General features: G+C 37.4%; 1 protein-coding gene across 2 annotated transcripts in view; it reads right to left on the bottom strand.

Moving 5' to 3' along the window:
* Nucleotides 1-25,252, bottom strand: part of DPP10 (dipeptidyl-peptidase 10 (non-functional)) — a 1,131,029-nt gene that overhangs the window by 780,946 nt on the left and 324,831 nt on the right. For both annotated transcript variants that reach the window (XM_006868717.1, XM_006868718.1), the window contains exon 3: nucleotides 14,061-14,156. In XM_006868717.1, the coding sequence (XP_006868779.1) occupies nucleotides 14,061-14,156 (96 nt within the window). The remainder of the gene's footprint in view (nucleotides 1-14,060; nucleotides 14,157-25,252) is intronic.

Genomic DNA, 25,252 nt, shown 5'->3' with positions numbered 1-25,252 from the left:
CAGCGTCATACCAGGGGTGGGCTATTAAATATAAGGGTTATAGATTCTTATTGCTCTTGTTAGGTGCCACTGAGTAGGTACCTATTTACAATGACCCTATACACAACAGAAATAAACACTGCCCAGTCCTCCACCAATCTCACAATCGGTGTTACATTTGTGCCCATCACGGCTGCCACTGTGCAAATATATCTTGTTAGGGGTCTTCCTCTTTTTCTCCGACCCTCCATTTTACCCAACATGATATCCTTCTCCAGGGACTGGTCCCGCTTGACAATATGTCTGAAGTATAAGACATACAGTCTGGCCAGCCTGGCTTCCAAGGAGCATTCTTCCAATTCAGATTGTACTTCTTCCAATGCAGATTCTTTGGTCTTTGGCAGTCCATGGTACTTGTAATATTCACCTCCAACACCATTACTGAAATACAGCAATTCTTCTACGGTCCTCCTTATTCACTGTCCAACTTTCACATGCATATGAGATTACTGAAAATACCATGGCTTAAGTCAGGCACATCTCAGTCATCAAACTGACATTTTCACTCTTCAACACTTTAAAGAGGTAAAGAAAACTTGTGCAGCAGATTTGCCTATTGCAATACGTATTTGATTTCTTGACTGCTGCTTCCATAAATGTTGAGCCCAGTAAACTGAATTATTTGACAACTTTAATATTTTCTTCATTTATCTGATGTTATTTCTTGGTCCAGTGGTAAGGATTTTTGTCTCCTTTACCTTGAGGTGCAACCCAAACTGAAGGAGTGGTGTTTGATCTTCATCAGTAAGTATTTTAAGTCCTCTTCACTTTCAGCAAGTACAGATGTGTCATCTGCATATTGCAGGTTGTTAATGAGTCTTCCTCCAATCCTGATGCCATATTTTTCCTCATATATAATCCTATCCCTACCCCTACTCCCATGCCTAATCCTACCTCTACTCCTAAACCTTTACAGTTGTGACAGTTGCAATTAGTCATGATAGCAATTACTCACTATTGAATCATAAGAATCTTATCCCCATCTCTTTTCACCAGACCCATCTAGGCAAGTTGAAAACTATTAAGTGGGCATGCAACCTTGCAACTCTTAAACTAAATTCCCTCTTGAAAACTGGCAAGCCAGTCACTTTGTGCCTTTACCGCCTCCTCATCTTAAATACCCAATGTCTAAGTTGCCTATCCCTGTCAACCCTGTATACAGAGGGGATAGGGTTGATCCTTGATGTGAAGACTCCTTAGCTCTCATTTGGTATTTTGAGCTACTACATCCATAACTAAAGGTCAAGTTAATCAAATTGTAGCAATTTGCACTTGTTTTCTTTACCAAAATTGTTTTTTAGCTTCCTTTAATCAAGTTCTTATCATCAAACTATCAAAGCCAGGTCAAGTGGGTACTATCAAGTTTGGGTATTCTTGTGCATCTTGCCTCATTTCATAACTGCTGGATGCTTCACTCTCAGCTCGACCCCTCCATGGCAACGTCCTTGTCTATGGGCTTAGGGGTCGCCAGATCCCCCCACTCTTCAGACCAACCAGCCCTTCCTCTTCTCTCTCTCATCTTCAGGTTAACAGGAGTCTATGGAACACGGTTATCTCAGCCCATATCTTCATTGCTGTCTTTTCTCTTCTTCTACTCGCCAAGAGACCAACGTGGTCGTGAGCAAGCTTACATGCTTGCTTATGTGTTCTCTTTGAGTTTCAGTCTTGGAGGGGGGCCAAACTGTATTTAATACATAGTTTTAAATGGCACTTAAAACACACACACACACATCTAAGATGTTGGTTAATAGAGAAATGTTTGAGAAACAGCCAAAGTACTTACACTTACTTACTATTTCACCAAATAGACATTATAAATGTCTTAAGGTAGAGATTTGAAACAATTTGTAATTTTCAGTTGTTTATCAAGGAAATTGGATTTTAATTGAGAGTGTGGGGAGGCAAAATTTAATGACTCTAAGAGAGTTTGATTGTACTGTGTTAAATCATGATAAGGCACTAGAAGTTTTAGCCACCATTGTTCTTCCACCAGAAATGAAAATATCAAAGGTTGTATGATTGTGAAAATAGTTTTGACTTCTAGGTTCATGCTCAGGTATTCACACACAATGCTCTGTGAACTGTCTTTTTGTTTGTTGTTAGCGTTTGATGCTTTCTGTGTCATTCAATATTTTGCCTTTAGAATCCTTCAATACTGCAAGTCAAGGCTTGAATTCCTTGCTTTAGTTCCCTCAGCTTGAGGAATGCTGAGTGTATTCTTTCCTTTTGTTTTTCTAATTACAGATCTTTGCATATTTCCTTATAATGTTTAACTTTTTCTTCTGGAGCTGCCTTTTCAAATTTTCTATTCAGTTCCTTTACCTCCTCATGTGGTCCATTGGCTTTAGCAACTCTATGCTGGAGAGCAAATGTCAGAGTCTCTTCTGGCATCCATGTTGGTCTTTACTTTCTTGATTGCTTAATGACCTTTTGCTTTCTTCCTGTAGTGAAGTTCTTGACATCATCCCACAATTCTTTTGGTCTTTGGGCTTTAGTGACTAATGCATAAAATCAAATTTAGATGACCTCTAAATGTAAGATATATTCAAGGTCATATTTTGGCTCTTGTGGACTTGTTTTAATTTTCTTCAGCTTCAGTCTGAACTTGCATATGCTGTTGTTGTTGTTGTTGTTGTTAAGTACCGTGGAGTCGGTTCTGACTCATAGTGACCCTGCACAGGGTTTCTGAGGCTGCAAATCTTTACAGGAACAGAATGTCTCATCTTTCTCCCACCGAACCGCTGATTTGCAGTTTGCAGCCTGATTCATAACCACCATGCTACCAGAGTTCCTGAACTTGCATATAGGCAATGGATAATCTGTTCCACAATCTGCCCCAGGCCTTGTTATGCTTGATGATATGGAGCTTTTCTACTGACTCTTCCCACAGATATATTCAATTTGTTTTCTGACCTCACATTCTGATGAGGTCCATGGGTTTAGTCATCTTTTATGTTGTTTAAAAAATGTTTTTGCAATGAAGATGTCATTAGACTTGCAATATTCTATCATGTAATCACCAGCCACTTTACTATCAATAAGGCCATGTTTTCCAACTACTGATATTTCCTCTTTGTTTCCAGCCTTTGCATTCCAGTCACCAGTAATTAACAATACTTCTTAATTACATGTTTGATCAATTTCAGACTGAAGAAGTTAATAGAATTCTTCAATTTTATCATCATTGGCTCTAGTGGTTGGTATGTAAATTTGCAGAATAGTGGTATTAATTGGTCTTCCTTGTAGGCTTATGGATATTTTCTTGTCACAGACACTGTTGTACTTCAAGACAGCTCATGATGTGTTCTTCTTGATGATGAATGTGATGCCATTCCACCTCAATTTATCATTCCCAGCATAGTAAACCATGTAACTGTCAGATTCAACATGGCCAATACCACTCCATTTCAGCTCACAAGTGTCTAAGATATTGATGTTTATGCATTTCATTTCATTTTTGATAACTTCCAATTTTCCTAGGTTTATACTTCGTACATTCCATGTTCCTATTTTCAATGGATGTTTATAGCTATTTCTCTTCATTTTGAGTTGTGCCCCATCAGCAAATGAAGGTCCGAAAGGCTTTACTCCGATTGCGTCATCACAGTCAACTCTATTTTGAAGAGGCAGCTCTTCCCCAATAGTAGCTGTGTGCTTTTCAATTTCAGGGATTCATCTTCCTGCACTATACCTGACAATATTCTGGTGCTATTCATCATGTTTCAATATCCTGGTACTGACAGTGTTCCACTGCTATTCATAAGGTTCACAGTGGCTAAATATTTGGAAGTAATCTCTCTTTGTCTGGAAGCTCACCTGAAACCTGCCCAACAGGTAACCCTGCTGGTATTTAAAATATCCAGAGCATAGCTTCCAGCATCACAGTAACACACACACCACCACAGTCTGACACGCTAACCCACATAGATTCTTATAAGGAGCAATTTGCTTTTCAGTTGCAGAAAGCCTCAAATTTCTTCCTCATTGTGGTTAGCAATCTGCTGATTATGCCACAGTTCCATCAACACTCACTTTGACTAGCTAAAAGTATTTACAATGTAATGAGAATTTTAGTTATGCTTTTTGTAATTAATAACATACTTGTGCAAACTGGAAAATACAGATGATAGAAAAAATATTAACAGCAACTTATAATTACACTACTATAAAACCACTTACTATTTTGGTATATTGAATTCTGGTATTTGTTTTCATATATACAGGTGTATGTTATTACATGCACATGAGGCAATTGTGAATGTACTATTAGTATAATTCTATAGTCTACTTTTTTACATAACATTTTATCCTGAACATGTTCCAATGTCATCAATATTTTTCAAAATATCAATTTAAATGTCAGATGATATTTCATTAAATTACTGTAAAATAATGTCTCTAACAATGCACCTATTTTTGTGCATTTAGTATACTATCCAACATTTTGCTCTTATAAATTATGTTACAGTAAAAATATATATTATCTTCAAGAAATTCACAGCACTGGATTCAACTGTAAGTTATTTGACTATCAGATAGTTTGATGTTTATAAAAAATAAAAATTTTAATGAGGAAATAAACAAAAGAAAAGAAGAGAAGAGCTATAATTCAGACTTAGAACTGAGTACAGGCTAACGAGAGGTAATGATGCGGCTGGAGTCATGCCCAATTCCCTGTGCTATGAGAGTTCAATAAATACCTTTGCAACTCAACCAAAGTGAGTAGAGGTACAAAAATCCTGCTGCGATGGCATAGTACCAAACAAACAAAAGGAATAAAGAGAAATATACATAATAGATTCATTTGTTCACTCCCCAAGTATGGGTCTAACACTTGACTGTTGTTATTAAATGCTGTCAAGTCAGTTCTTACTCATAGTGACCCTGCATTGAGTTTCCAAAGAGTGGCTGGTGAGCTTGAACTTCCAACCTTGTAATTCAAATGACCTTGCAGTCCAGTGCTTATTTGACAGAACTCCAACCCTTTGTGAGTTCCCCTTATTCCTGTAAATAGTATTGCTACTTAAAATAATTTGTTTTGGTTTCAGAAGAGTTAGACCAGTAGCTTTTCACTGTATAATCTAAATCTCAGATACAGTACATCTGTACCAAACTGCCAAGTTTAATATAAAGAAATGTCCAGATGATCTGTAAAAACAGCTATCAGAACCTCTATCATGTGAAAATCTACATGGCGTCAGACACTTTGCTTTTTTTTAGCTCATTTATTTTTCATGATCCCAAGTTCAGAAAGTTTAACTTGCTAAAAGGCCCTGGCTTGATGTAGTTTTAATGACTTTCTTATTTCACTATATCAAGCTGTCACACATCATTTAAATATTTAATATTTGTATTAGAATATCATGTGGTGTATGAGCTCAATTGACTCGAACAAAAGTTCAATAATATCAAGATAAAACCATAGCTTCACTCCACCCAGTATCATTCAACCTTGACAGAACGAAAGAAAACAACAAAACCAAGCATCTCTATACACTGGGACTGGAAGGCTCATGTTTGAGTGGGTCAGAAAAAAAAAAAAAAAAAAAAAAGCTACACTTCCTATGACAGAAAGACCTAAAATTTAGCCTTCTACTGACTGTGGATGAAGGGGACCCACCTTTATGCGTACCAAAATTCATTTTATGATCCAAAAACATTTATCTATCTTGACAGGATAAATTTGGAACAGGCTCCTAAGAAACCCTATACAGGATCACTATGGGTTAGAACCAACTCGAATGCAAGTTAACAACAACAACAACTATAGCTAATAGTTGAAAAATAATTTTGAAAACATAGTATCACTTGATTAATTTAGTAAAAAAAATAAAATAAAGAAAATGAATTTTTGAGATTGCTGTTGTTACTGTTAATTAAGTAACATCAAATTGGTTCCAACTCATAGTGACCCTGTACAGGGTTCCCAAGGACTCCTAAACCCATCTTAAAATCTCTGCTGTCATTGCTGTTGGCGAGTTGACGTGGTACTGTAAGACAGGCACTGAGTGCCAAGCACAAGGTCTGCAGCACAAGACCTTTTTAAAGTGCTCAAGAGAAAAGATGTCAGTTAGAGGACTGAGGTGCGCCTGACCCAAGCAATGGTATTTTCAATAACTTCATATATATGTGAAAGTTGGACAGTGAACAAGGATGACTGTAGAAGAATTGATGCCTTTGAGTTAAGGTGTTGGGAGATAATATAAAAGTACCATTGACTGCCAAAAGAAGAAAGCAATCTATTTTGGAAGAAGAACAGCCAGAATGCTCCTTGGAAGCCAGGATGGCCAGACTTTGACTCTCATGCTTTGGGCATATTGTCAGGAGGGCCCAGTGTTTAGAGAAGGATATCATGTTTGGTAAGTGAAGGGTCGGAGAAAAAGTGGAAGTCCCCCAACAAGATAGATTAGCACAATGGTGGCAGAAATAGGCTCAAGCTTAGCAAAAATTGTGAGGTTGGTACAGGACCAGGCAGTGTTTCGTTCTGTCGTACATAGGTTCACTATGATTGGCTGCTGCCTCGATGGCACCTAACAACAACAAAAAGGTAACCGCAAGGTCAGCGGTTCAAACCCACCAGCCTCTCCTCTGAAACCCTATATAGGGTTGCTATGAATTGGAAGTGACTCCACAACACTTAACAATAACAACAATCACTACTGTCAACCTGACTTTGGAGATTTATTTATTTTCTATTATTAGTATTGCTGGAGTCCTGGTATGGCTTATGGGCTACAGCATTGGACTGTAAGGTTGATTAGAACCACAAGGTCAGTGATTCAAACTCATCAGTCATTACTTGGAAACTGTGTACAGGGTCTCTATGAGTTGGAATTGACTTGATGGCACTTAACAACAAATGAGTAGTGTGAAAAGAAAACAAAGAAATAGTTTGATATATATTACACCCTATGATTAGCCAGTAATCCAAACTACTTAATGAAAATGAAGTAATCTCAGTTTTCATACTAAAAATTTAAATATTGATATGCTAGTTTTTGTTTGAAGTGTAAGGATAGGCACTTAATGTGGATAATCATTCTTTCATTCAACTTTTTGTTTTCCAATTCAGTTTAGGAAAGACAAAAATCTATTAGCGTAAAAGCAATTTTCTATATTAATTGCTTATACCCACACTTCTAATCAAAGTAATTTTAGAAATTCCTGTAATTTTAAGTCAGTTGGATATAACAAAAAAGTTTATTAACATCTTTATTATTCCATTTTTCTAGAAAATCATTTTTACAGTGTTTAACAAAAGTACTAGTTCAAGCCAAATTGAATATAAAAACAAATGAGTGAAGTCTTTAAAACAGTGGCTCTTCACAATACTTTAAGAAGCACTATCTTAGAGGCAACTGGCATGTTATAATTATAGTCAAGGGAGCAATTTCTGTATTAGACAATAAAAAAGAGGCTTATAGAGTTTAAAGGAAGGTAATGTTTGTTATTTGCAGCTAATAGACAAAAAAGGTAGTTATTGTCATTGCGCCTGGCATTGAGGAGGGATAGCATCTGGGATTCCATATTGGGAAAGGAATTTCAGATACAGAAAATAGTGAAGGTGAAGGCACAGAAAAATGTTAGCTTTGGAGAACTGTGAAGAATGCTAAGTAGTTTTGTTTGCCTGTAAAGCACTGTGAAGTAGTAATATAGGAAAGAGGGCTGAGGAATGCTTATGAGAGACCTGGAATACAAAGGGAGGCGCTGAGTTTGTTCCACTGGCAAAAGGAATAATATTAGTAGTTTTTAGTCATGATTGAAAAAGTTTTATTTTACAGTAGGCTGCTGGAAGATCTGGTAGAACCATGAGACCAAAACAAGGAGAGCATTTTTTCTTTTTTATCTATAAAAATCACATAAGCATATATATTTAATAAATAAAATTAGGAACAAAAAGAGATAGGCAGAAAAAAACAAAACAAACAAAAAAACTAGGTTAAGATCCAGCATCTGGAAACACATTCTCTTACATAACGAAGCCAAAATTTTGTCAAGCACTCTATACACTGTTGTGAAGCCATCTTTGTTTCATTTAACATATCATGAGCATCTCAATAACTATTCATATGTTTATGTACAACTTCCTATTAGTTATTGCATGTTGTTGTCATTGCTAAGTGCTGTAGAGTCAGTTTCGACTCATAGCGACCCAGTATGAGTTTCCAAGGAACAGCTGTTGGGTTTGAACTGCAAACATTGTGGTTAGCAATCCATTGCTTATCCTATCACACCACACCAGGATTCCTAGTAACAGCACACATCATAGTTATATATATGAATTTATCTGGCAAAATTAATATATTTTTATTATTTTTTCTAAGACAGATGGAACAAGATTTTCCAAGAGGTAGCTGGTATATGAGACCTGATTGCACAATGGGTTATTCATTGTGCTGTTAACCACATGGTTGGCGGCTTGAATCCACCAGCCACTCCTTGGGAAAAAGATGAGGCTTTATGCTCCCATAGAGATTTACAGTCTCAGGAACCCTATAGAGGGTCGCTCACAGCTAGTACATATGTTAGAGGTTTAAGAATGCCATGTCAAAGTGAAAGAATAAAATGGAGAGAAAGGCAGCATTATACTTACACATGATTAATGCAGACTTCAACTCTTACCTGTTGTGTCTTCCTTTGAGTATTTTTTGGTAAGGCTCAGGTTTTTTTGTTTGTTTTTTTTCTGGAACTAATCATTTTAACCTCATATGCTACTATATGGGGAGCTGGTGTGGCACTGTAGGATCAGCACTGGACTGCAAACATCAATGTTGCCTGTTAACATTAGCCAGCTGCTCCTTGGAAACACTATACACCAGCTTCGCTCTGAATCAGAACCAACTTGATGGTGCTTAATAATAACAACAACAATTCTACTATAGAGTATTCTATAAAATATGTCTGTAAAGCATCTAGCACAGAGTTTAATGTAAAAAGCACTCAATTAATGTTAACTTTTGCTTTGAAGATCAATTTATCATCGACTGTATGTGGGGAAATGAATAATTTTAAAGAAAATAGTTTTCCAGATTTCAAGGTGATATAAATAGGAAGAAGCTGCTATAAAAATGGCGATCTCAAGGATATGAGCAGATTTGTGGTAAATCCCTTGCTTGTTAAGCTCACCATGAACATGAGCAACCATCTAATGCTGCAATGACACTCTCAGATATACTGTTTGGAAACCAGCATAATAAATGGTATTACTTCACTGACAACCTGCACATGTCAGAACTATCTAGACTCCCTCCTTTCCCTTGATCAACAACACAGTAAGTGTTCTCTTGGTGACCTCCAAGGATTACATGAAACTCCCAAATGAATTTAGTATATGATTTGTCAAGTCACTAAGAAAACCTGGTTAAGACATCTCTTGAGAATAGAGATAAAGTGCACATGTTACATTTAGAGGTGAGCTGTGATAATGAGGCCAAGTTTACACATTTTATCCAGTTAGTTTCAAAAATATTTTATGGTTAGCTGAGGAATATGCAAATAGGTCACATAGTGATTTCCACAAAGGAGATTTGGGATGGATGTGAGGAAAGAATGGGCACAAATCCTTTCCTCTAATTGAAAAGTAGTAAATGTACACAATTTTATGTTGTTGTTGTTGTTAAGTGCCATTGAGTCAGTTGCTACTGAGAGCAACCCTGTATAGAGTTTCCAAGGAGCAGCTGGTGGGTTTGAACAACTGGCCCTGTTCCTCATAGCCCAGCATATAATAAAAGGGTAAGTAAAAGGAATGGCTACAAAATCTTAGAAACCTTCATTGAACAAAAATATCAAAATGGGATGTTATTGGTTCTTCACATATCCTTCATCTAGGTCTATATACTTCTGAAGGCAGTATTTTCGAGATCTAGCAGAGTGGTTATGAGTTGGGCTGCTAACCTCAAGGTCAGCAGTTCTAAACTATCAGCCGTTCTGCAGAAGAAAGATGAGGCTTCCTGCTCCAGTAAAGATTGATAGCCTTAGAAACCCTATGCACAGTCACTATGAGACAGAATCGACTCCATGGCATACCATCACCAACAACCGTTTTCTAAGGACTCCTAGTGTAACACTGCTGATGTTACATTTATCAGCCCAGCTCAAAATCCACTATGCTACCAGGGATCAACACTCATGGAAGCAGCAGTAAAATCAAACGGTGTATTGCATTAGGCAAATCTGCTGCACAAGACTTCGTTTCCTTAAAGTGTTCAAGAGCAAAGGTATCAATTTGAATACAAAGGTGCGCCTGACCCAAACCATGCTATTTTCAATAGCCTCATATGAATGTGAAAGTTGGACAGTGAGTAAGGGAGACTATAGACGAATTGATGCATTTGAGTTATGGTGTTGGAGGAGAATATTAAAAATACCACAGACTGCAGAAGAAAAACCAATCTGTATTGGAAGAAGTATAGCCAGAATGCTCCTTAGAAGCCAGGATAGCCAGACTTCATCTTTCTTAATTTAAAGCTATTATTAGAAGGGACCAGTCCCTGGAGAAGGACATCACGCTTGTTAAAGTGCAGGATCAGCAAAAAAGAGGAAGACCCCCAAGAAGATGGACTGGCACAGTGGTAGCAGCAATGGGCTCAAGCATAGCACCAGTTGTAAGATTGGCACAGGACTGGGCAGTGTTTCATTCTATTGAGCATAAGGTCACTATGAGTTGGTATTGACTCGATGACACCTAACAAATGGGTCATGCAAATGTTTAAGTGCTTGAGCACTAGCCAAAAAACTGACAGTTTGAACCCATCCAGAAGTACCTTGGAAGAAAGACCTAGTGATCCGCTTCTGAAAGTTCTCAGTCTTGAAACCCTCAGGGACAGTGTTGACTGTGCCCGCATGGGGTTGCCAAGAGTCAGAATCAACTGGACCGCTGACAGCAGTAACAATGGTGAAGTCTGAGATAGCTGTCTCAGCGGGATGGCCTTCTCGTCCGTGTCTTCCAAGTCTCCCACCTTTGACAGACTAGCCACTTCCCTATTGCTCTTTTTTTAAAAAATATTTTATTGTGAATTATGTGATAGTTTACATGGGAGAACATAAGGTTTACATTCATCCTACGTATATATCGTTTCATTGCCATGGTTACAATCCCCTCCATGCATCATCAACCAACCAAAGGGTATACCCTGCAAGTTAAATGTCTGCTTTTTATGGTAAACATTTCATAAAAATATATCTTAGCTATTATGTAGGGGATAATATTAACATTGCAACTTTGTGTTAGAATGTCTTTTCAAGACTAAGTTTACTAATGATTAAGAAATCACTAAGGAAATTATTGACCTAAATGAGGCCAAATACGTTATCTGGTATCTTATGAAGTGTAAGAGCAGAAGTGTGCCCAAGATATTGAAATGTGGCTTAATTTAGCATGCAATTAACTACTTAAACATTGGTCCAGTCCTTTGGAGCCTCAATATCAAGTTATCACTTATACATGCCTCTTTTCAATAGTTGAAGTTAACCTGTGGAAGCCAGTGAGGACTCTATGATTTTTTTCTTGCTTTTTTTTTTTTAGAGTCAAAGACTACATACATTTACATAACTTAGTCAAATCCATTGCAAACAAATAGGAAGATTATTTAACATTTAAAGTCTACTGACAATATTACCAATTAAAACAAAATCCTGGTAACTTCACCTTTCTGTCACCTCCTTAGTAGAAAATACCAACACCACAGCACATAATCATCACCACCACCATGCCTCGTGTTGGCCTTTCAGAATTCTAACGCTCATCTGATACAATCATAGTAAAAAGGCAAAATTGTGGCAGGTCCCATATTTATGAACATTTTTAAGTGAAAATATGCAAATAATGCAATGGCTTTCTTTTTTCCCATGTGTAATAATACTATCACTCTGAAGGACATTCATCTTCCCACTGATTTCATTAGCGTTATGATATAATGGGAGTCCTGGTGTGGCGCTGTGGGCTAGTGAGTCAGACTGCAAAGTCATTTGAACTGCAGGGTTGGTGGTTCAAGCTCACCTGCTGCTCCTTGGAAACCCTATACAGGGTCGCTATGGGTTGGAATCGACTCAACAGCACTTCACAACAACAACAATGATATAATGACACTGAACTTCAACTAAATGCATCCTTCTGTTTATTAAGAAAGGAGCTATTCCGTGCCTTTGAGGTAATTTTACCACTGCTAGTAAAAAAGTGTTACTGGGCCCCTTCCCTTAAGAGTCAAATTACTTACATTATTCTTTATATGCCTTTCATAAGTTAAGATGAACTTGCAAGCAGAAAACATACTTAATTTAAAATATTACAGAAGAAAAAAAAATGGATTGTAAATGAGATAGATAACCTGTATTAGACGAAAAGGCAAACTTCCCTTCATAAAACAAAACAAACAAAAAAACACCAATTCTGATTCTGACTCAGAGCAACCTTACCTATCATAGAAATAATCAATTCTATGTTATAAAAATAAGGGTAAAATTTTTATCAAAATAAAGTGGAGAGAAAAGATTAATAACTGCACAAACCTGGTGATAAGTATGTCCAGATCAATTGCAGTATTTCTTATCAGAGCATTCCTTATGATGGTTTCATCCAACAGCTCTCCCTACTACTGTCCATAAAGGCAATACTAAGTCCCTGAAGTCACTCAGTGGTCTGTGTGTTGCTTTGTTTCCCATTTGAATATAAATGCCTCTTAATAAGACTGCCAAAGAACCAACCTGTATTGGAAGAAGTGCAGCCAGAGTGCTCCTTGTAGGCCACAATGGCCAGACTTTGTCTCTCATACATCAGACATATTGTCAGGAGGGACCAGTCACTGGAGAAGGATATCGTGTTTGGTAAGGTGGAGGGTCAGAGAAGGAGAGGAAGACCCCCAGAGAGATAGACTGGCAAAGTGGCAACATCAATGGGCTCAAGCGTGGCAACAGTTGTGAGGTTGCCCCAGGATTGGGCAGTGTTCCATTCTGTTGTGCATGGATCGCTATGAATTAGTACTGACTTGATGGCACCTAACAACAACAAAAAGTTTGAAAATAATAAAACCAGAAGTAGAAGTTGACTAAGGAGATCTCTGAGCTGGTTTCTTTTTGACGTGAGGGAGAGATACTATTAGCCATATGTCATTTCCGTATTATTTTAACTTTGTAAAATCTCTCTAATTTGGGGCACTGAAATGAAAATGTCCTGGTGGGGTGCTATAGGATGAGCACTGAACTGCTAATGGTAATCTGGGCAATTCAAACCCACCAGCCACACCTGGGAAACCCTACAGGGTTACTATGAGTCCAAACCAACTCGATGGCACTTAACAACAACAACAAAGCAAGAAAAGAAAGCTAATTAGATTGCCAAATGTAAAGTACTTACAGAGGATAGATAGGTAGGTAGATAGATGGATAAACAGACAGACACACACAGACAGATAGATAGATAGATATAAAGATAGATACATTCATACGATTGTTGTTGATGTTTTGGTTAAGTGCCATCAAGTTGGTTTCGACTCATAGCGACCCTATCTAGGGTTTCCAAAGAACGGCTGATAGATTGTTGTTATTATGGGATGTTGAATCATTTGCAACTCATAATGACCCTGTGTAGTGTTTCCAAGCAGTAGCTGGTGGGTTTGAACTTGCTGTTCATACTGAACTTGTTGTCCAGTGCTTATCCTACAGCACCACATCATATAATATTCCAAAATCCATATAATATTCTCAAATATTACATCCAGAATTATCAAATTACCCAGGGAGTGCTAGAGATTGGACACTTCCCTGCACCCGATTACTAATGATGATGAGAAAACAGCACATAGAGAGTAAGCAGTTAAGATTATGCTTTCAGGATTGTTGATGAACTGTTTTAGGACTTTGTTTTCTCTCAAATGAACCATAGTATTTATGAATAACGGCATAGAAAATATTAACTTTGAAATATAACCCAAATGAAAATATTAACTACAAAGATCTTTTTTACTTTAATTCAAATTATATAGATTTCAAAATCAATAAAACATATTTTAAAATAATGCACATACCATTGATCCACTGAGCTTCTGGGTCATGAAGTACAAAATCTTTCCTGAAGAGCTCTTCTAAAGAAAGTCTTGTTTCCGATGAATTGGTGAGTTCATCTACAATAAAAGAAAGTCTAGATTAGACAGCCTAATTCACGCTAGTTTATATAATGAATAAATTTTAAATGTTGAGTATTCTGCATTAATGAAATATGTTAATTAGACAAAAACATGAAGCGACCATTTTAAGATGACTTTTGGTATGTGAGATTTGCCTCAATTATTTCAATACAAAAAATGTCTTGACCTAGCATGAATCTATTGAGTGGATCATTTCCGTGTTGTGCAGCGATACGTAGTATCAAAGTGGAAAACCCACTGCCATCAAGTTGATTCAAGCACGTAGCTACCCTACAGAGCAACGTAGAACTGCTCTATGGGGTTTCAGAGACTACAAATCTTTATGGAAGCAGACAAGTTCATCTTTCTTCTGGGAAACAAATGGTAGATTTGAAGTACTGACCCTGAGGTAAGCAGTTCAATGCTTAATCCACTGTCCAACAAGAGTCCCTCTTGTGCTCCATACCCAAATACCCAAGAGGGCATATGTTTCATTATTTAACCATAATCAAAACAAATCTGACATTTTATCTTTAATGATATATTTGCAGTTTGATTATATATATAGTTGTTAAGTGCCGTTGAGTTCGTTCCAACACATAGCAACCCTGTAGGCTAGTGGGTTTAAACCACCAACCTTGCAGCTCAAACTAACCTTGCAGTCTAGCGCATTATCCTGCAATGCCACACCAAGATTCCCAAATATATATAAAGCAGAAAACTTGGAAGACATAAATATATGTGATAAAGAAAACTTCTGGAGTCAGAGGAAGTTACAAAATAAATAAGTATTAAATTCACTAAACCATGACCACACAACGAATATTAACTGGATTAAGAGTTAAAATTCAAATGATAAAATCCTTAGGCTATTAATAAAAAGCACAATGAAACCAAAAAATCAAACCACTGCCATCCAGTTGATTCTGACTCATGCTGTTATTGTTATTGTTAAGGTCTGTGGATTTGGTCCTGACTCATAGTGACCCATATAAAGTTTCCAAGGAGAGGCTGAAGGGTTTGAACGGCCAACCTTGTGATTAGCTGTCCACTGATTATCCTAGAGAGTCACAGAATATTAATCCATGACAGACAGAAAGCCATTCTACATAACCTAGGTATACTTCCCTTTTTAGTTCCAAAATCAAGGAAATGAAAGGACAACATGATTTGAATACCAAAAGTAAGCCTAACAGCAAACGCCCTTTTAGATGTGTGAGGCTGCAATATTTCATTTTGTTTGTAAAATAATAGCATTGTTTATTTGCTGTGCAAAGCTATCTTTGTGCCCTTTCAGTTATGACCTTCACTTTGTCTAAAATAAAATGCCAAGGATACATACTAACCTCATTAGCTTTTGTTTTCAAAAGGTTCAGTACTGATTGGAGCAAATGCTTTGCTTTTTCAAGTTGAAAAGTTGGGTCAAAGAATCAATATAACTTCAAATGCAATTCTATTTCACATGGATCAACCAGATATTTAACCCACAAAATAACTGCTCAGAAACCACTGGGAAAAATGACTAGTGGAAATTGTGAGAATGGTTTGGTTTCAATCTTGGCATGAGATATTTTGATTATATGTATACATTTTGATTATACTGGACTGCAAGGTTGGTTTGAATCACTGGTCAGCTATTCAAACCCTCCAGCCGCTCCTTGATAACCATATACAGAGTCGACGTGATTCGGCACCATCTGGACAGTACTTAGCAAAAACAACAGCATAGATTTTAAATACAAAAATGCTAAGTTAGGCAGCAATATACTTTTGCTTGTTTATCTGACACATCAAAATTTGAACTTTTTAAACCATTCAACAATACTGAGCCACTTAATTTTTAAGCTATGAAGTAAAGTATTGTAAGGTGCAAGAGATTACTAAGGGGCTTACACTCTAATGCAAGAAAAAATAATAGGTATTAGAATTAGGATGCACAGTGTAGACAAGTGCATAGAAAAGCGAGAACCAGAGAGAGCCTCTCTTAAAACTAGCTCAGGGGATGTGAAGGGCAACAGACAAGAAGAGGAAGGTGGACAGAAGAATGATGAAGCTAGGTGAAGACACAGAGAGCTATGTAAGTATTAAAGGGGCTAGAAATAGATAGTGTTAGGTACACAACCCTGGAACAACAGTGTTCTGTGGATGCATAAATGGACGGAGACAAACGCTAAACAGATATGGGAGGAAGAGTAGGAGTATACCCACAAATGCATAAGGGCTTGAAAGAAAATATTTGTACATGGGTATTTATCTTTACTGCAAACATACCTATGAATGAGGTAGACCATTGTGGTTAAGTGCCAGCGAGTTGGTTTTAACTCATAGCAACCCTGTACAGGGTTTTCAAGGAGTGGCTGGGTGAATTTGAATCACCAACTTTGTGGTTCAAACCAACCTTGCAGTCAACTGCCTATCCTACAGCACCACCCCAGGACTCTGGTGGAGCATTGTTGTTGTTTTTGTCAAGTGCTGTCAAGATGATTCTGACTCACAGTGACCCTGTGTAGGGTTTTTGAGGAGTAGCTGGTAGGTTTGAACTGCCACCTTGTGGTTCCTAGTCCAGTGCTGATTCTATAGCACCAGGAAATGAAAACTTCTTAGATATTATTAAACATTTTAAAAAAAAAATGAGTTCCTGGGCCAGGCAATTCAAAATCATAGTCTCAGAGGATGCCGTGGTCAGTTGATATAACATAATCCACAAAGTCAATGTTTTACATCTTACTTTAGTGAGTATTGTCTGGAATCTTAAAAGCTCAAGCATGATTAAGGGAAATACAGATAAATACTGTTAAATGATGGTAATAAAGCAAAGTATGTGATTTGTTGAGTGTAAAACTGATGATCTGCTCGGTAAACCTTCACTCAATTCACAATAAAAAATATTTTGCTTTTTTTTTTTTTAAAAAAAAAAAGACTGTATGTTGCAGCTGCTGGTTTCTCCATATGCAGAAGAAAGAAGAGTGATAAAAGCTCAAGAAGCTTCAAGTCAACAAATCCAATAGAAAACGGATTGCTATGAGCACATTAACATCAGTCACCAGGACTCTGAGACCAGGAAAACTAGATGGTGTCTGGCTACCCCTATCAACTTCTCTGAAAGGGATCAAGTTAAAGTGGCTGACCTTTCAGTTGGCTGCCAAGACTTTAATCACTATACCATCAGGGCTCCTTGTTCCCATCTACTGAATTGAAAGAGTTACCTGTATTATATATGATTTTGTTGTTAGTTGCCATTGAAGGAGTTCTGTTGGTGTAGTGGGTTATGTGTTGGGTTACTAACTACATGGATAGCACTTCAAATCCACCAGGCACTCCTTGAGAGAAAGATTAGGCTTTCTACTCTCATAAAGATTTATAGCCTCAGAAACCATGTTTGGGGACGCTATGAGTTGGAATGGACTCAGTGGCACATAACCACCTCACCATTTGCCACTGAGTTGATTTTGACTCCAAGTGACTATGTGTTCAGAGTAGAACTCCCTTCTAGGGTTTTGAAAGCTGTGATCTATCAGAAGAATACTGCCTAGCCTGTTTTCCAAGGGGCTTCTGGGTAGATTCAAACTGCCAATCTTTTGTTAGTTGAGTACTTTATCATTTGCGCCAAAAAGAGACTCCTGTATTATACCTGGATGGTCTACATGCGCACACATCTTTTGCACATCCACAAGTGTTTTGTCTGTTCCTACAATAACCCATCACTCGTCTGTCAGTTTTTCATGTTGTGAGTTGCTGTGATTCTGGAAGCTATGCCACAGGTATGTTAACTACCAGCAAGGTCACCAATAGTGGACAGGTATCAGATGAGCTTCCAGATGAAGAAAGACTAGGAAGAAGGAGTGACGAAGTACTTCTGACTATTTAGTCACAGAAAACATTATGAATATCAGAGAAACACTGTCAGATACAGTGCCAGAATATGAGACTCTCAGGTTGGAAGACACTCGAAATGCGACTGGGGTAGAGCTGCTTCCTCAAAGTAGCATTGACTGTGATAAAGTGAATAGAGTAAAGCCCGTTGGAGGAAAGCCTACAGGACCTTCATTTGCTAATGGGGCACAACTCAGAATGAAGAGAAACAGCTGTAAACATCCATTAATAATCAGAACATGGAATGTACAAAGTATGAATCTAGGAAAATTAGAAATTGTCAAAAATGAAATAGAATGCATTAATATCAATATCCTAGGCATTAGTGAGTTGAAATGGACTGGTATTGGCCATTCTGCATCTGACAACCACATGGTTTAATACGCTGGGAATGGCAAATTCAGGAGGAATGCTGTTATGTTGTCAAAAATAACATATCCAGATCAGTCATGAGGTACAACATTGTCTGTGATATCATAATATCCATATGCCTACAGGGAAGACCAGTTAATATGACTATTATTCAAATTTATGCATCAACCACTAAAGCCAGTGAAGAAGAAATCGAATTTTACCAACTTCTACATTCTGAAATTGATCAAACATGCAATTAAGATGTGTTTATCATTACCAGTGATTGGAATGCAAAGATTAGGAGCAGAGAGGAAAGATCAGTAGTTGGAAAATATGGTCTTGGTGATAGAAATGATGCTGGAGATCACATGTTAGAATTCTGCAAAATCAATGATTTGTTCATAGAAATCAAATTGACTACATTTGCAGAAAGAGACGATGGAAAAGCTCTGTATCATCAGTGAAAACAAGGCAGTGGGCACATTGTGGAACAGACCACCAAATGTTCATATGAAAATTCAAAATGAAGATGAAGAAAATGAAAACAAGTCCACAAGAGCAAAAATATGACCTTGAATATTTCCCATCTGAATTTAGAGATCATCTGAAGAATAGTTTGATAGATTAAACACTAAAGACCAAAGACCAGAAGAGTTGTGGGATGACATCAAGAACATCATATATGAAGAAAGCAAAAAGTCATTAAGAAGGAAAAGGTCAAACTGGACGTCAGAAGGGATACTGAAACTTGCTGTTCAGCATAGAGATGCTAAGGCAAATGGCATGGAAGAAATGAGGAGGTACAAGAGTTGAACAGAAAATGTCAAAGGACAGCTCGAGAAGATAAAGTCAAATATTACAACAAAATGTCAAAGATCTGGAGTCAGAAAACCAAAAAGGAAGAACACACTCAGCATTTCTCAAACTGGGGAAACTGAAAAAAAATTCAAGCCTCAACTTTTGCTATTGAATGATTCTATGGGCAAATTATTGAATGATGCAGAAAGCATCAAAAGAAGATGGAAGGAATACGCAGAGTCACTGTACCAAGAGGAAATGGTCAATGTCCAATTGTTTCAAGAGGTAGCATATGATCAAGAGCCAATGATACTGTAGGAAGAAGTCCAAGGTGTATTGAAGGAATTGGCAAAGAACAAGGCACCAGGAATTGATGGAATACAAATTGAAATCTTTCAAGAAAGTGATGCAGCACAGGAGGCACTCATTCATCTGTGCCTAGAAATTTGGAATATAACTATCTGGCCGACTGATTGGAAGAGATCCGTATTTGTGCCCATACTAAAGAGAGGTAACCCAAAGGAATGTGGAAATCATCGGACAATCTCTTTGATATTCCATGCAAGTAAAGTTTTACTAAAGGTAATACAAAAATGGCTGCAAGCATACATTGACAGAGAACTTCCAGAGGTTCAAATGGATTCAGAAGAGGACATGGAATGAGAGATATCACTGCTGATGTCTGATGGATCTTGGCTATAAGCAGAGAATATCAGAAGAGTGTTTACCTATGCTTTATTGACTACACAAAGGCTTTCAATTGTGTGGACCATGACAAGCTATGGACAACATTGCAAAGTATGAGCATTCCTGAACACTTAATTGTGCTCATGAGGAATCTGTACATGGACCAAGAGGCAGTTGTTCGAACAGAACATGGGAACATTGAATAGTTTAAAATTAGGAAAGGTGTGCAACATGGTTGTATTCTTTCATCATACTTATTCAATCTATATGCTGAGCAAATAATCAGAGAAGCTGGGTTATATGAAGAAAAACATGGCATCAGGATTAGAGGAAGACTCATTAACAACCTGTGATATGCAGATGATACAACCTTGCTTGCTGAAAGTGAAGAGGACTTAAAATATTTACTGATGAAGATCAAAGAGCACAACATTCGGTATTGATTGAATCTCAATGTAAAGAAAACAAAAATCGTCACCGTAGAACCAATAAACAACATTCTTAATAATGGAGCAAAAATTGAGGTTGTGAAGGACTTCATTCTTCTTGGATCAACTATCAAAACTCATGTAAGTGCAGTGAAGAAAACAAATGATGTATTGCATTTGGCAAATATACTGCACAAGACCTTTTTAAAGTGTTGAAGGGCAAAGATGTCAGCTTGAGGACTAAGGTGACCCAAGCCATGGTATTTTCAGTAACTTCATATGTATGTGAAAACTGGACAGTGAATAAGGAAGACCATAGAAGAATTGATGCTTATGAGTTATAGTGTTGTAGGAGAATATTGAAAGTACCATGAGCTGCCAAAAAAACAACAGATTTGTGTTGGAAGAAGTGAAGCCAGAGTGCTCCTTGGAGGCCACGATGGCCAAACTTTGTCTCTCGTACTTCAGTCATATTGTCAAAAGGGTCCAGTCGTTGGTGAAGGATATCATGTTTGGTAAGGTGGAGGGTCAGAGAAAAAGAAGAAGTCCCCCAGCGAGATGCATTGGCAAGGGTGGCAACATCAATGAGCTCAAGCGTGGCAACAATAGTGAGATTGGCCCAGGATCTGGCAGTGGTTCGTTCTGCTATGCATTGTGTCGCTATAAGTCGGTACTGACTTTATGGCACCTAACAACAACAACATGAATAGTACATACTCTCTATAGTGTAGTTTTTTGAAAGCTGTTTATATTCATAATATTACCTGTTAGGCACAATACCAACTAATCTTATTTTCAAACTATTTTTTATAATTCCCAAATATGTCTATCTAATTTCATGTGAGCTTTAATAAAATTATATTTCAGCTCAACAAATTGGATTTCCTCCTAAAGTACCATTATATGTGTGCAGCAGTTGTGAAAACATTCATTTTTTTGTAATATTATGAGCTTTCATTCAGAATAACTTATCCCACCTATCTTTTGTCTCCACAGTATTTATTTCTTATAGTATGGATCTTATAACTGTCATAATAGATGTTAAAAACTTATCACTTTTATATAATACTACAGATCATTAAGGAGCTCTAGCAGTGTAGTGGTTACAAATCCGGCTGCTAACCTCAAAATTGGCAGTTCGAAACTACCAGCCATTCCGCGGGAGAAAGATGAGGCTTTCTGCTCTTGTAAAGATTTACAGCCTCGGAAACCCTGTGTAAAGTCACTATGAATTGTAACTGACTCCATGGTACTCAACAACAATAGATGATTGTTTACTTGTTGGGAGTTGCCACCAAGTTGATTCCAACACATGGTAACTCCATGTGAACAAAGTAGAACTGCACCATAGAAGCAAATCATCAGGCCTGATTTCTGTGGCTGCTCTGGACAGGTTTGAACTGACAGCCTTTTGATCAGCAGAAGAATATTTTAATCATTTAAACTACCCAGGGCCTAGAGTATGGATTGTAATTTTTATAATATGCCATTACTGCAAAAAGAACAGTTACTACTCATTCTAGGTAATTATGTGATCTATGTTGTTAGATGCCACTCAGTCAGTTCCGCTCATAGCAACCCAGTATAGGGTTTCCAAGGAGCAACTAGTGGCGTTGAACAGCCAGTCTTTCAGTTTACAGTCCAGTGCTTATCCAACAGTAGCACACCAGGACTCCAATTTTTTTTTTTTTAAATAAGAATACTGATCATATTATGTTCCATACCAACTTTTCTTTAAAATTCCAATTCCTATTAAATATCTAATTATTTCTATATATTCAATTATGTCATGTCTAAAAATTATTTTCTTCTTCCCTAAAATTTAAACACTTCCACTACATTTTTATATAGTTACAAAGTCACATGTAGTCATAATAAATAATACTGAGAAACCCTATATATCTCCATCTAGTTACCCCCAATGTAATTGTGTGGCACCATAGGATAAGCACTCAACCTCAATGTCAATTTGAAACACAGGTTGGTGGTTCAAACTCACCAGTCACTCCCTGGAAAGCCTATACAGGATTGCTATGAGTTGGAACCAACTCGACAGCATTTAACAATACTAACAAAAACCTTTTGCTAACTATAATAAAATACTATGGGGAAAGAAACTGACTTTGATAGACGCCATTCCGATTTTTCCAATCTTACATGTCTCAGTTTTGTATGTGTGCTTATTCAGTTCTATTCAATTTTAGTACATGTGACTACTACCACAGTCATGATAGAGAAGTCCCATGACAAATGATTTGTTTGCTGTTACTGTTGTTAAGTGTTAACAAATCAGTTCCAGTTCATAGTGACCCTGCATAGGGTTCCAAGAGCATAACATTTCATGGGAGCAGAAAGCCTCACCTTTCTCCTGCAGAACAACTGGTGGGTTCAAACTGCCTATCTTGGGTTCACAGTACCATGTTGACCCTACACAGCCATTATAAGAATCCCTTGTGCTACTCTTTTATTATCATAACGTCCTCTTTACTATTCTTCTTCTGTGACACTTGGCAATGACTAATGAGCTCTTCATGTATATAATTTCCTCACTTCATGAATACTATGTTGGTGGGATAATTAACATTCCCACTAGTGTGATTTCAATGAGATGTAGCCAAGTTGTTCATGCTTAATAGTATGTTCATTTTTATTGCTGAGTATTATTCCAGGTATGAACATACTACAGCTTGCTTAACAATTAACCCATTGAAAGAGCAGCTGGTGGGTCTGAACTGCTGATCTTGTGGTTTGCAGTCCAATGCTGATCCTACAGCACCATACGAGGAATCCACAGGTATGCTACTATGGACATTTGGTTACAGATTTTGGATGTTGGAAAATAAAATTAAAATACCATCATCTGCCGATAAGAACAAAGAAATCTGTGTTGGAAGAAGTACAGCTAGAAGGTCCCTTAAAAGCTAGGATAGCGAGACTTCATCTCTCATACTATGGACATGTTATCAGGAGGGACCAGTCCCTGGAGAAGGACATCATGCTTGGTAAAGTAGAGGATCAGCAAAAAAGAGGAAGATCTCCAATAAGATGGATTGACACGGTGAGGGCAACAATGGGCTCAAGCATAATAACAACTGTGAAGATGGTACAGGATAGGGAAGTGCTTTGCTCTTTTGCACACAGAGTCATTATGAATCAAAACCAAGTTTAACAGCACCTAACAACAAGGAGCTCTGGTAGCATAGTGGTTATGAATCAGGCAACAAACCGTAAGGTCAGCAGTTTGAAACTACCAGCCATTCCACGAGAGAAAGATGAGGCGTTCTGCTCCTATAAAGATTTATAGCCTAGGAAACCCTGCACAGGGTTGCTATGAGTCAGGACTGACTCCACGGCACACAACAACAACAACAACATGAGCTTTATCTAGCATAAATGTGCAGAGTGTAATTGTTGGGTTCCATATTAAGTATGTGTTTAATTTTGTAAGAATATGCCATATTGTTTCCATTCCATATCAACTAATAACGTATAAGAGATTCAACTATTCTGAGACCTCATGTGGTTTTAATGAATAATGGCACCACTCGTTAGTCATTTTGTCATACTCTGGCGGCTTGTATGCTGTTGTGCCATCAGTATTTCAAGTACTGGTAGGGTCACTCATGGTGGACAGGTTTCACTGGAGCTTTCAGACTAGAGAGACTAGACAGAAAGGCCTAGAAAGCTGCCTCTGGAAATTAACCAATGAAAACCTATCAATCACTAAAGAGCAAATGTTTGACTCACTCTCTTTGGATATAGGATCACACCCTGCACAAGACACCAGACTTGGTGAAGTGGGGGCTCAGGCAGGGTGAGAGAGATCCTTGGAGAACTGGGTTGGCACAGTAACCACAAGAATGGGCTCTAGCATGCTAGGGACTATGAGGAGGTACAAAATCAGACAACGTTTCTTTGTTGTACATAAGGTCACTACAAATAGGAGTGAACTCATTGGCTGCTATTGTTTTATCAATGCATCTGTCTGTGTGTCTATTTGCTAAAGATGTGCTTATTTGGGATCTTATTTCTTTTTCAGTTAACAGTCTGTATCTTTTGCCAATTTCTAACTGGATTCTTTTTTATTGTTTGCTTATTGATTCTACTGTTGAGTTTTGAGAGTTGTTATATATATTCTAGATTCAAGTTCTTTAACAGATATGAAAACTGAATTTTTTTTTCACATCCTCTTAAACAAGTTGTGTGTGTATGAACAGCTTAGGTAATGATGATATCTACTTTATCAATATTGTTCCTTTTATGAATTGTGCTTCCCCCCTCCCCAAAATCTATCGATGCTTCATCTAGTCCTAGGTCCCAGACATTTTCTCTTTTATTGTTTTCCTTAAAAGGGTTATAGTTTTACCTTTTATACTTAAAGTTGTGATTAAGTTTTAGTTTATTTTGTATATGCTATGACATTTAGCCCAAAGTTCAAGTTTTTGCCTAGGGATGCCCAACTGCTACAGCACCATTTTTTGTAAAGAACTAATCTCACTTTGGTAAATTATTTCATTAGCTTGAACTTGATAAGCAATGCTGAACAGCAATGATGATAATAACTTTTTCATGATTATGGCAGGATTCTTAATATTTCATTACTTAAAGAGATATTTACTCTTGACTTTTGGTAAGGAATCTTTATCATGTTTACATAATTTGTTTTCCTATTCACTTAGATTATTTTTATGAAAAATCTTAGCATGCTATTGCCTAGTTAGGGTTCTGCACCAACTTGACTAAGTCAGGATTTCCAGAGATTTAACAGTTGAGATATGCCTATCCCCACAGTGATGAAATCTAATACAAGCATAATTAACTCTATGGTGATTGGCCATGCACAACCAATTAACTGAAAGGATGCTTTCTTGGGAGGTATGGCTGCTCTCAATATAATGGACATGCAAGGAAGTCACTCTCTCTAAAATTGTAAGCCATTTCTGTGATAATAAC

This window comes from Chrysochloris asiatica, unplaced genomic scaffold, assembly GCF_000296735.1.
Source record: "Chrysochloris asiatica unplaced genomic scaffold, ChrAsi1.0 scaffold00123, whole genome shotgun sequence".
NCBI classification, from domain to species: Eukaryota; Metazoa; Chordata; class Mammalia; order Afrosoricida; family Chrysochloridae; genus Chrysochloris; species Chrysochloris asiatica.
This window is presented reverse-complemented; position numbering and strand designations above follow the sequence as displayed.